The sequence below is a fragment of the Canis lupus genome, chromosome 14 (assembly GCF_003254725.2).
Source record: "Canis lupus dingo isolate Sandy chromosome 14, ASM325472v2, whole genome shotgun sequence".
Classification (NCBI taxonomy): Eukaryota; Metazoa; Chordata; class Mammalia; order Carnivora; family Canidae; genus Canis; species Canis lupus.
The window spans coordinates 3746877-3761130 of NC_064256.1; the positions used below are offsets into that span (position 1 = coordinate 3746877).

At 38.8% G+C, this 14254-nt stretch overlaps 1 protein-coding gene across 10 annotated transcripts in view; it reads right to left on the minus strand.

Annotated features, from left to right (window-relative positions):
* The window catches only part of EXOC4 (exocyst complex component 4), a 746744-nt gene that overhangs the window by 692609 nt on the left and 39881 nt on the right, over positions 1 to 14254 (minus strand). For all 10 annotated transcript variants that reach the window (XM_025471693.3, XM_025471694.3, XM_025471695.3 and 7 more), the window contains exon 4: positions 2365 to 2549. In XM_025471693.3, coding sequence (XP_025327478.1) covers positions 2365 to 2549 — 185 coding nt within the window. The remainder of the gene's footprint in view (positions 1 to 2364; positions 2550 to 14254) is intronic.

Sequence of the window (14254 nt, forward strand, 5' to 3'; positions counted from 1 at the left end):
CTTACAGAAATTTTTCAAAATTCATAAAGATTTCCTGATCCCATCTAAGAATAAGTCTTTTCATTAATTTTAACTTAAATACTTTTGATTTTCAGAACAAGGTCTTTTGGATTGGGGTTTGTGTTGCTTTTTTTTTTTTTATTTTTAAAGTAGGCTTCTTTATTTACACTGTAATTATTGTCTCTATTTCTCTCTGTATTCATTTGCTAGGGCTGCCATAATAAGGTACCCCAGACTGAGTGGCTTAAACAACATAAATTTACTTTCTCACAGTTCTGGAGACCAGAAGTCAAGATAAAGTGTTGAAAACACTGGTTTCTTCTGAGGACTCTCTCCTTATGTTGCACTACATCTTCACAAGATCTTCCCTCTGGGCGAGTCTATATCCAAATTTCCTCTTAGACAGACACTGGAGTAGGGTCCACTCCAATGACCCCATCTTAACTTCTTTCCTCTTAAAAGACTCTATTTCCAAACCTAGTCACAGTCTGAGGTACTAGCAGTTAGAACTTTCATACCCCAATTTTAGGGAGGCAAAATTCAGCCGCAAACACTATCATGTTATTGTTGTTCTCCAGAATAACTAAAATCACTGTTCTCCAACTTTCACATCTACTATCTTTCTATCACCTTCTGTTTTTCCTCTTCATGATGAGGAAATTTTTCCTTCCCTATCACCGATACAACTCTTTAATGGTTTAAGCAAAGATTGAATTTCTCTACTTTATTTCATTGATTCTTATATTTTGCTCATGTTTTCATTAGTTCTTTTTGCATCTCTACCAATTCCATTATTACAGCTCTCCCTTAACTTTTCATAGAAACCATATGCTTATGCATACAACCACAAGATCTCAGTTATGTTCAACAATTCAGCATGTATTTTGGTGGTTGGCTGATCCAGGCCAGGAGGCTAAACTGATCTTAGTTCAGTTCCAGGGGGTTCTCATCCTCCTCTGGACCTAACACCATCTGGCCAATGGCAAAGGCACAAGAGGGCATGCTCTCTGCCACAGGCATATTTTGGGCCTCTCCTTGTTCACATGTTAACAAGTAAGCAAAAGCAAGCTTCCCTTCCCTCTCCCTAAAAAACCCCAAAACAAATCAAAGATCAGGAAGTATTCTCCTCCCACTACAGCGGAAGAAAGAGTAATCATTCTGAATAATCTATTATATCATCTTGCATCTTCTGAAGAACTCAAGCATCTTAAATTTTCCTGTTTTGATTTATAAAATTGTTTTTTCAAATAAATGCTCTTTTCTGAGACTTCAAGGTAATGCTTATTTTTCCCTTATGTTATAGAGTATCTTCATAGGACCCAGAGTAGTTTTGATTGTTTTTTTTTTAATCCCTACATGGGAATAAATCTATTCAGACCTGCTATTTACCACCACACACTATGGAAGGAATTTCCTTAGCACTGGCCCAACACTACTCTACGCTAAGGAACTGACATACTATCCAGATCCAGTGTTGAAGTTAAGTCTCCAGTACCTAACCCTCAGCTCAATTTGTGTGCCCGGCAGAAGATTTTCTAGTGCCCATCTGTAGAAATGAGATAGAAACTTCTCTTTCTGTCAGGGTCTCGGACTAAATTGAAGCATCACATACAAAGTTGGCAATTTTTGTCTGAACAGGATAGGATTTCAAAGACTTCATTCCCAGCATGCATTGCTTCCATTGCTCCTTTTGGCCACAGCTGGATGAAAAAATATGAGCACGTGCATTTCGGCAGATACTGCTAAACTGCCCTCTGAAAAGATCTTACAGCTATTTTAAAGGAATGTTGGAAAGACATGCACAGCTATCTGATACATGTTAGTAATGTCAGTATTCTACTGTCTTAACTGTCTTTAAGATCTTGTCTTACTCCCTACCAGGTCTAGACTAACCTAACGAATTTCTTGAGTCCACACGCCAGTTCTTAAGTATAGGTCTATGCTAAGATCGGCCCAGGGATAAAAGAAAAGTGTTCTCTTTGAAGCTCGCCCGAACTATTCCAGAAATAAGATTGTCTAAAGATGAACACAACCCCAAGTAATAATCTTTTAACTTCAGTTCATGCACTTATGTTTCTACATTACACTGACTGTACTACACAATTTAAGGATCTTTTTTCTCTTCCTTCTGAGATACACCAGAGCATCTCTGATCCAGTATAAAGGCCCCACAGCAAATGTTTCTTATCTTTACATTAAAGGATCATAATAAACGCAATGAAGGAATGAAGATGGGGGAGAGGAAGAGGAGAAGAGGGAGAGATGTGGAGGAGGAGGAGGAGACAATAGGACTGTGGGAAACAAATAACATTCCTTCAAATTCACCACCACAAGACACGGTAGCCAAGAGCCTCTTTAACCAACCTCACTCTCCCTTTCTCCTTGTTACGCTGCACAACTCGGCTAGTGGATTTGATGTACAGGTGCCGGTGCAATTCATCTATGAGAACCAAATGGAGGTTCATCTTCTTGCTATGAAGCTCCAACCTAAGGTCACTCAATCCCTCCACCTGGAGCAGGGGGCCCTCCAAGGACTCGACTGCTGACACCTGAAGGGGAGGGAAAAAAATGATTAAGTAGGACAACTATATAACCTCGCAATATTAGAAAAATGAGACTTTTTATTTGACACTTTCTTTTATGAGACTATGAGACTTTATTTTGTAAAACAAGATGACCACATTTTTAAAAGATATGGTAAAAAAAGAGAGTTTACCAGAACCTTATTAACATACATCACACTTTGAAGAGTATCAGGTGGAGAGGCCTAGTTCTGCCTTTGAAGGGTCTAACATCTAAGTGAAATAACAAAGAACATAATAAACATGAAGACATCTAAAGTGCTGCAAAGCTGTACATGTTATTTATTCCCACATGCATTGCCTGTTACCAGACACAAGTTAAATGACCTTCCCAATTAAATTATACCATTCATATTCTCACAAGAAGTCCACTTACTAATGATTTAAATAAACTTTTAATCAAATTTAGCTTTTTAAGACTAAGACTAAATAAAAGGACACTACATACATTTTTAAATAATTCTCAAGGTGATCATGAGTCAGAGTTTGGTCAACCTAAATTTGTATGTGTGTCTACCTATAGTGAGATATGTATGTCTCTTGCTTTTTCTCATACACACATACACACAGGGCAACACCCATTTTACATGAATACTACAAGGAGAAAACAGCAGTCATCACCTCTCTCCTTGGCCTGATCCATTTCAATAGAAAAAAATGGGAAATGAGTGGTAAATAGGAGATAAACTACGGAGAGGGAAATACTCCTGGTATTAAGTATGATTTGGGAGATCTTAAGACAAAAAAAGACTGGATAAATAAAAATGGCATGGGAAGGCCTACAACAAATGAATAAAAGGAATTCAGAGAGCCTGGAACAACCCACTTTGAAACCAAAGCAGTTAACTGCAAAGGAAAAACAAAACAAAACAAAACTATGTTAATTACATGATCCCATTTATTCATATATGTAAGATTATGTTTTTCTTTAAAGAAATATATATATACACACGCACATATATTTTAAAGATTTTATTTATTTATACACACAGAGAGAGAGAGAGAGAGAGGCAGAGGCACAGGCAGAAGGAGAAGCCGTCTCCATGCAGGGAGCACGATGTGGGACTCGATCTTGGGTCTCCAGGATCACGCCCCAGGCCGAAGGCGGCACTAAACCCCTGAGCCACTGGGGCTGCCCCAGATATATATATTTTTAAATATATATATATACATATATATTTTTTTTTTTTAAGTAGATTCCACATCCAGTGTGGAGCCCAACATGGGGCTTGAACTCACAACCCTGAGGTCAACACCTGAGCTGAGATGAAGAGTCAGATGCTAAACTGACTGACCCACCCAGGCACCCCAAAATCTAGATTTTCTTAAAAGAAAGTAACAAAGTAAAGAGTATACTCTAGGTACTATTCCTTAGGAGAAAAATAAAAGCAAGAAAGAAATACAAAGGATGCAATAATAATAGTAATAGTAGCAGTAGTAGTAATAGAAAAGAGAGGACACAAGCTGAACTCAGAGGGAAAAGAGCCCCATGAAGCTTCGCAAAGGGATTCCTATGCTATGACCATTCCCTGCTTAGGTTATACTTGTAAATATTCCTAAAAGGTACAAATAAAGGCAGTAACTAATAATACTTCAGGGTAAAAATAATAAATATAATTAGGGATATAAACATGCTCCTAAAAAGTATGGCATTTATATAAAAGTAATAGATAATAAAAGCCATGAAACATACCAATGTTCTGAAGCGTTGATCACAGCCCTACACCAATATACACAGTCATTTGGGAGCAGGTGGACAGCAAATACAGAAAGGCTGGGAGCCACCAAATACAAACTGGCCTGAGATGGGGAGGAAAATGCAATGGCTTACCCACAAAACACATCACTTGTTACATGATGTGCTATAATAAAATGTCAGTAGCAAGTAAGTTTCCCTAAGTTAACCAAGAAAGAATCAAAGCATGAAAAAGTGACAAGCTCTGGGCCAGCCCTGCCCCCTTGCAGCCTGCATTTTCATGCTGACTTGCAACTGCCCCTGGGACAAGGGCCCCTGGGCCTCATGTGAGCTGCCAATGATTCCAAATGGAAAAGCAGCGTCACAAAATGACCACCGTGTCCCCGAGGAGGAAAAACAACAACAAATTCATTTACACTTATGCTCTAAAATGGATTTTAACTCGGGTCTCTAACAGAGAAAGGGGATGCATTAACCTTTAGTGACATCGAGTTCCAGAAAATGAAAAATAATTTGGTAAGCCACTGGCCCATCATGGAGCCTTATCCCTTAAGGTAATTAAATCCAGCTGAGATATTTAAGCTGAAAAACCACCCACTGCACATCCGTACTCAATTTGTTTGTAGGAATTTGCATGAAGATTTTTTAACCCAAACAGTTCATGTTCCAAATATAAAATTATAGCATAATGTCAACTTTCAAAGCCACTTAAATTTTTTTTTAAATATTGGTAAACCACTTACCACAGTGCCTGGCACATAATGAGTGCTCAATGACATTAGATTTTTACCAGAATCTATTTATTCTGTGGATAAAGAAACCTCAAAAGGTGTTACTAACATTGCTAATGCTGTATCTTCAGTAAAGTGTTGTTTGTTCATAGTACCATTATAAACCTTTGAATGACAATCTTTCTGAATATGTTTTCCTGACCCAAAATCAAAGTATAATTAATATATATATCTGAGTAGTCTTAGAATTTCAAAGGCTTGAAAACCTTACCACAGAGAAGATAGCATAGTCTTATATTTATCTGAAAATACAGTGTTCTAATTTTCTGGCCCTCACTTATTGAAAGCTATAATTATGAAAGCAGGCAAGGTGACTGTCCTTCCCTATTCTAATCTTACTAAGTGGTACTAAAACTAAGTTTAAGAAAATAGTTGTTAGAAGAAGGCATACAAATGGCCAACAGACACATGAAAAAATGCTCAACACCACTCAGCCTCAGGGAAACAAAAATCAAAACCACAATGAGATACCACCTCACACCAGTCAGAAAGGCTCAAATTAACAACTCAGGAAATAACAGATGTTGGTGAGAATGGAGAATGGAGAAAGGGGAACCCTCCTCCCCTGTTAGTGGGAATGCAAGCTGGTGCAGAGGTGCTAGAAAACAGTATGGAGGAGGTTCCTCAGAAAGTTAAAAATAAGAGCTAACGCATGACCTGGCAACTGCACTACTTGGTATTTATCCAAAGGATACAAAAACAGTGATTCAAAGGGGTACCTGCACCCCAATGTTTATAGAAGCAATGTCCACAATAGCCAAACTATGGGAAAAGCCCAGATGTCCATCAACAGATGAATACATAAAGGTGTGGTATAGATATACATTGGAATATTAGTCATCAAAAAGAATGAACTCTTGCCATTTGTAATGATATGGATGGAACTAGAAGGTATTATGCTAAGTGAAATAAGTCAGAGAAAAATTAATACCATATAATTGCACTCACGTCAAATTTAAGAAACAAAACAGATGAACACAGGGAAAAGGAAGGAAAAATAAGATAAAAACAGAGAGGGAAGCTGGGGCACCTGAGTGGCTCAGTTGGTTAAGCATCTGCCTTTGGCTCAAGTTGTGATCTCAGGGTCCTAGGACCGAGCCCCACATCGAGCCCCCTGCTCAGTGGGGAGCCTGCTTCTCTCTCTCCTACCCACTCTTGCTCTCTGTCGCTATCTCTGTCTCTCTCTCTCTCTCTCTCAAATAAATACATAAAATCTTAAAAAAAAAAAAAACCGAGAGAGGAAAACCATAAGACACTCTTAACTACAGGAAACACACTGAGGGTGGTTGGAGGGGAGAGGGTGGGAGGATGGGGTAATGGGGGATGCAAGGCATTAAGGAGGGCACGTGATGTAATGAGCACTGGGTGTCATATGCAACTGATGAATCACTAAATCCTACCCCTGAAACTAGTAATACACTATGTTAACTAAATTGAATTCAAATAATTTTTAAGTGGTACCAACATGTTACAACATGGACAGAACTTTAAAATATTATGCGAAGTGAAATACACCAGACACAAAGGATAAACATTATATGATTCCGCTTATATGATGTGCCTAGAACAGGCAAATTCAGAGAGACAGGAAGTAGAATCATGGTTTCTGGAATATGGAGGGAGGGAGTAAAAGGAGGGTTATTGTTTATTAGGTACAGAGTTGCAGTTTGGAAAGACGAAAAAGTTCAGGAGATGTATGGTAGTGACGGTGGCACAACATAAATGTAGTTAATACCACTGCATGTTTAAAGAATGTTTAAAGTGGGGTTCCTAGCTGGCTCAGTCAGTGAAGCACACCACTCTTGATATTGGGGTTGTGAGTTCCAGCCCCACACTGGCCATGGAGATGACTTGGAAAAAATAAAATAAAATCTTTAAAAAAATAAAACAGTTGTCAGTGCAACACTTTTATCTCTAGGACATCAGTTTATAGAAACCTGTCACTTACATGGTTTCAAGCAGCTTATACCATAAAGCTTACACATAAGGAAAACTTGGTGAGGCAGAAAACAAACCAACCAACCACCAGTGATGGTCACATTGTTGGGGGAGGGGAGAGGACCTGGTTTCCAGGCATTTACTAACATTTACGCTTTATTAGAAATCATTAAATATCCTTGGAGCATCTGGCTGGCTCGGTCAGTAGCACATACAACTCTTGATCTCAGAGTTCTAAGTTCAAGCCCCATGTTGCGTATAGAGATTACTTAAAGTCTTAAAAAAAAATCATTAAATACCCACCTACATTTAGATATATATAACTAATGGTAAAAGTGCAACTAAAGAGTTGTGTTTTTTTAATGGGGTCATTTTATGAATCATTTCACTGTTTCCCAAATTTAACGTCTACAGAGTACTTCTTAAATACCACTGATGAAACATTAACAAGAATTCAAGAGATGCAGTTGCAGTAGACAGCAACAAAATGATCTCAGAGGGGAGTTGCTATGAGAAATTATTAAAATTGGGTTTTTAAGTGCACATACTGCATCAAATATATATTGTTACAGAATAAGACATACCAGATGAAAAATCAATACAAAACATACAGTACAGAGGTTCACTGGTAAATGCTGTCTATACCTCTATCACAGATGGAGTAACAAACACTCATGCCCCGAATGATCTCTAGTATGACAGTCTAGAATTTACAGATAGTCCACACCGTCTTTTTAAGGTAGATTAGTATATAATGAGCCAATTAAATGATCTGGAAGTTTTCCTATACATATTTTCTTTTTTTTTTTAAGTATTTTATTTATTTATTCATGAGAGACACAGAGAGAGGCAGACACACGGGCAGAGGGAGAAGCAGGTTCCCTGTGGGGAGCCTGACACAGGACTTGATTCTAGGATCACGACCTGAGCCAAAGGCAGATGCTGAACCACTGAGCCACCGAGGTCCCCTCCTATACATATTTTCAAAAATAAAATTAGGGGATTGGGGGAGATACTACAAGCAGGGAATGTTTTCATACAACTCTTATTACTACCCAATTGAACATTAGTATTCTACTCACCACAACTGGAAACTGCCTAGATAACAGAACTCTGTTCTGGATTTGAAAAACATTTCCTTTAGGATTATGAAAATAAGCGAGTATTTACAAAATGTTTTAACACGGGATACTGAACAGGGAAGCATGTTTTCCTACTAGAAACCTATCCACTGAAGAAAACAAATATCCCAAAAATGTTTCATAACTAAGTATGTGAAAGGTACAGTTAAAATGCACATAATTGGGGATCCCTGGGTGGCGCAGCGGTTTGGCGCCTGCCTTTGGCCCAGGGCGCGGTCCTGGAGACCCGGGATCGAATCCCATGTCGGGCTCCCGGTGCATGGAGCCTGCTTCTCCCTCTGCCTGTGTCTCTGCCTCTCTCTCTCTCTCTCTGTGACTATCATAAATAAATAAATTTAAAAAAAAAAATGCACATAATTGGGCAGCCTGAGAGGCTCAGCGGTTTAGTGCCACCTTCAGCCCAGGGCCTGATCGAGATCCCATGTCGGGCTCCCTGCATGGAACCTGCTTCTCCCTCTGCCTGTGTCTCAGCCTCTCTCTGTGTCATTCATGAATAAATAAAATCAAATAAATAAATAAATAAATAAATAAATAAATAAATAAATAAAATCAACAATTGTCTGGTACTTCAAAAAAGTTTAAATTGAGAAAGAAGTTTACAACAAAGGCCATCTTTATAATTATGAACTATAGTGCTCTTAAATTTTCTTTCCCAAATGTCTATTTCTCAATTTTATTCTAATTTAAAGTAGGAAATTATTATTTTATCATTAAGTGTTTGTCTTCTGCTAATCTCACTCAAGTTGATTAAGTAAAATGATCTAGTTTTGTGCTTTACCATAAACCAATGGACATGTTTTGGAGGAACACCCAAGTGGGCCATTCTGGACAGCTGTTTCATTGAAGAGATACTGAAAAAGAAACTACTGATCTATTATTATTATTATTATTATTATTATTATTATTATTATTATTATTTTAGTTGGGGGAGGGGAGAGACACAATGGTAACTGACATTAGTAACTGTTTCTAACTAAACTGTTAGCTAAGATAAATGCTTATTTTGGCAATCATGTTCCCCTAAAGAAAGCAAATGTATTGCCACTGTGAGATCCAAAACAAGTATTTCCTTCAGGACTCCGATAATTACATGGTTCCAAAATGTTTTATCACTTTTCCATAGGTCTTTATGTTTCCCTTAAGGAAGCATTTTTCTAGTGAGACCACATAACCATTCTGAAAATGTTGCCTTGGCTCAACTTACAGATGCTATAAAAAGGTATGAAATTAAGCTATTCCAGAGAATGGATACCTTCTCCCTTCCCATATGTACGTAAGAAGACACAAGTTAAACTTCTGGAACAGTCTCAACTAAGAATACCAGAAATCTCTGGCTATGAACACAAGAGCAGCAGGCCTCAGAATCTGACATTTACCTAGTACCCAGGCCTGCAGCTAGTTGCCACCAGGGCCCCCTGAAGTGCTAGAAGGCAAACTCACGTGGCTTCAGCCTGCCCCTCAAGACAGCCCTCCACCCAAAAGTCTCTACAGTCAGGCTCAGGGAGTCCTAGATGGACACAGGAAGTCTCCCTCTGAAGGCAGAACAAGCCATACCCATCTTTACACAAGCAGTGAAGATGTTTATCACCAAGAATCCCAGATCAGTCACTTACCAAACATTTCCATTTTGCTACACCACAGTGCCCAAAGCAGAAATCTGGCTATTAGACAGGAACATTTAAAAAAATCAAAGACCGAAAAACCAACAACTAACACTCCCAAAAACAAAAATACAGTATCTTTCATGCCTTAGTTTGAAATTTGAACCATAGGAACCTATTCTTATAAGTCAAAAATGACCCAATACTGGCTGTTTCATATGGTTTAATCTAATAGTTTTAGGTGGTCTAAAAGCTTTGATGCATCAAGAACATCACAGCATTATTGGTAGAACACTGTGGCCTTTATAAGAAAATCCTGTGTATTTAACTGCGTCACAGATCTAGAAAAAATTTAATGAGTTATTTTATATGACATAAAACCACAAACATGTGACCCCAAAGAATTTAGTGGATCAAAATCCTGTTGAATATAAACTTAAAGCAACTGCTCAACCTGTGTTTATGACATGACACCAGCCAGCAAAGGGGACATATGTAGAGGGACAGCTTAGACTGCTCTTGGTACAAAACAGCTGGGGGAGGGGGAGGAGAGGGAATGGGGAGGCAGAGTGTGAGCCATACAAAGCAGAATGAGGAAATCTACTCAAGGCCCAGGGCTAGAGTGGAGGCTTAGAAGAGTCTTCCCGCACCTCTAGGAGAAACAGAATGCCTGATCCCAGCTTTTCTGGAGAAAATCTGGTTCCCCATGGTTCTGTTTTGCCACTGACCGCAGGCCCCCAGGCTACTGACAGCTTGGACCTGAAGACAGACTTCCCAGGAAAATGGCATCATGGGGCAAGGCCTGGAGTGGGAACACTTTTCCACCCTAACTCCTCCTCAGCCTGCAGCCAATCCACAGTGAGCAAACCAGGCAATCAAAAATGCCCACTCTTAAAGTCCGTTTGCTAACAGAATATTGATCAGCCCCATTCAGGTGCCCCTTCTCCCTCTGGAAACCCAATACCTATAATGCAGACTCAGCATGCTCTCGCCATTAAAAACAGGATGCTGTCTACTTCCATTCTCCTTTCATTACTGCCAGGGTTATTACATGTTTTTATTTAATAAAACTTCATCAGTTCAAATGAAGGGTTGTTATTAGTTGTGCTAACAGCCAAATGATAATGCTCCAGAGAGATATCAGTGCTTGTTGGTACATTAGCAAAGAGAGGAGAAGGGCTGAGGTCAAGCACGTGTCAACGTAAATGAGGCGATATTAGGTAGTAAAGGCTTAATGCAATAGACTGCCCGGGAAGTAATGGAATTTACAGGATAAAGCAAATGAGATGAAGTTATTGATAAGTGAATAAACGGAGGAGGGCCCACAAGATAAAGTGCTGTCAAAGAAAAGCCCTTTATCTTGTGAATTTCTTCTTTAAAGTATCTTCAAATCTATCTTAGAAAACAAAACTCAGGGATCCCTGGGTGGTGCAGCGGTTTAGCGCCTGCCTTTGGCCCAGGGCGCGATCCTGGAGACCCGGGATTGAATCCCACGTCGGGCTCCCGGTACATGGAGCCTGCTTCTCCCTCTGTCTCTCTCTCTCTCTCTCTGTGTGACTATCATATAAAAAAAAAAAAAAAAAAAGAAAAAGAAAGAAAGAAAAAGAAAACAAAACTCATGAGAGATCAAAAGCGACTTCGAGTTTCGTAAAAGAAGAACCCACCACTGCTGTGAAACACAGGCTTGCTTGCAAAAACATACCATTTGACTAAGCTAGTCGTAAGTCTCCTTTGGGGCTTCTGTCTCTTTTTGGTTTGGGTTTTTTCCTAAACATCAGGGCATTATGCCACAAATAATTCCCATAATGTATGCAAAAATCTTTGGGGTTTTTTTCTCTTACAAAGTAGGGGTGACCAGGTCTGTGATACACCATCAGTCCAAGCCTCACAGAATGACAGTATCTGAGAAATGAAATGCTGTATTTTCCATTATAAGAGATCCTCAAAGGCTGTGAGTACTGGGGTCCCACTCCAATTTCACAGATTTTTTTTTTAAGGCCCAAAAATGTGTTTCTTAACTTTTTGCTTTCAAATTATAAAAAATACATGATCAAGAAAACCTGAAAACCACAAAATCACAAAGGAAAAAGACAGGACACCTGGGTGGCTCAGCAGTTGAGTATCTGCCTTTGGCTCAGAGCGTGATCCCAGGGTCCTGGGATCAAGTCCCACATTGGGCTCCCTGCATGGAGCCTGCTTCTCCCTCTGCCTATGTCTCTGCCTCTCTCTGTGTCTCTCATGAATCAATAAATAAAATCTTTTAAAAAATAAAAAAAGGAAAAAGATGGTCCACATTTTCACTAATCAGGTAAAATACATTTTAACCTGATTCCTTCCAACTGTTCTACCACATAAAGTTTTTTAAAATTATTGTTTTTTTTAAATATGCTTTTTCCATTTGGCCATATATTGGAAACATCTGCCCATTACCCAATATATTTTTATTGTGCATACGACTCCATAAAATGAATATTCCACATATGACTTAAACCATTTCCCCATACTAAGTAATTGTTATTCTTTTATTTTTACATATCTTCCTATGATAAAAAAAAAATATATATATATATATATGGATAAGTATCACATAATTAAAATTCTTAACTCCTTCCTTATTCTAGAAGTAGAATTCCAAGTTCAAAGTTATGCACGTATTTAGGGCTTCTAATACATAATGCTAAAATTAAGAGGCTTATTTGTTCTAAATGGACTTATAACGGATCAGTTCACAATTACTTCCTGATGAAATTAAACTATACCTCACACCTTAAAAGACAGTTAAGAATTTTAATTGCTTATCACACATACACACACACACAAATACACAAATCCTTCATTGTTCCTAATCTTATGGTCCCTCCAATTCTCAATTCCCAACAATGTTCCATAAAAACAGCATTAAATCCTAGGTTTCTACTCCAAAATACAAGAGAAGAGGTCACTAGGAAAGATACTCTCATTTGACAGGTGTTCTAAAATCACTTACTTCCTTATTTGTTATCATGTTACTTGTTACTCTGGGACAGGAAACAGTTACAGCCTTGGCAAAGAAGGTCTATGAGAGTCACAGCAGACCCACACTTGAATCAAGACAATTTCGCCCACTCTCTAAAAACCCCCAAATCCATTAGAAATGCTCAGCACCTACACAGCTCTTTACTAACAGCAACTATTAAAATCCCACAAAGGAATGTGAGAGGAATATGGCTTTTTGCATTTTCAGGGCTAGCAACGACAAGTAATTAGTACTCAGATGAATCGCAGAGAAAAGACTCCAACAAGCTCCTCCTATCTGGTCAAGCCAAGTAAAAGCTACTGATCTGCCTTCTCAGACCACTGTCAGGTTGACACAGAGGGCTCCCATCAACAACATGAATCGTCACCTGCAGCAATTTATACATACAAAGGGTCCCCATCTGGCCACAGGTTGACCCATCAGAAACCTGTTCAAGCAAGTCCACATGTGAGGCTGAAACCCACAGTATGAGAGAGGAGGTCAGCAAAGGGCTTGTGTGTTATTCTTGGCTGAGTTTATTCCTCCTACAGACTAAAGTGTATAAATGTACATGTACACACAGATAATCTGATTTAAATGACATGTATGCATTAATGATGGTAGCTCCAGGAGAGAAAGGCTGCTCAGTATAAATGAGTCCCAGATGACTACTTTTCCTCCTACCTAGCACTATGTGATAGTAATGATGATGCTTACTTACACTTCTTAAGATTTGTATATTGCCTTATGTTTTACAAAGCACTGTAAACCTACAAAATTTCATTTTTATTCTTACAGCCATTCTGTAAACTAGACAGAGGATCCACAGAAGTAGTATCAACAGAAGAGGATACTACAAAACAGGCAGAGACAGTGATTTGTCTAAGCTCACACAACCTGTGAGATGTTGAGTCAGGACTAGAATTAAGAACATCTGGCTTCTAAATCCATTTTGTTTGCACTACACCATAATGTACCTAACTACCACTTGTCAATAAGTCCATTTATGCCCTCATTTCAACCCATGAAATTCCAGTGAGAAGTCAGATAAGAAACCACAGTAAGAATGCAGGAATTAGAGCACCAGGAGAACAGTCCTGAAGAACTCGAGTCAGCCCGAGCCTGGAAAGCATCTCATTCAACCATTCAACAGCACTGCTACTGACCAAATCATCAGGCTATGATACCAGAGTAAAAGCCACATACTCGTCAGCTCTATCCAAAATCTGCAAGAGAGGATGGCAAGAAAGCAACTTCAAACTACAACATTTCTATATAAATGTATCAATCACTGTGTGATCTGTCTTATGCAAATATGAGGTTTCTAACTCCTTAGAGCTGGTGTTAAATTAAGTCAAGGACAATTAGTTTTACTCTGTTGCACTGCATAGTAGGCTATACTCTAAATCTATGGCTCCGAATTTATCCATACATTGGAACCACCTGGAGAACTTCAAGTCAGTGTCCTAAGGCCAGAGATTTCAATGTCATCAGTGTAGGGTGTGACCT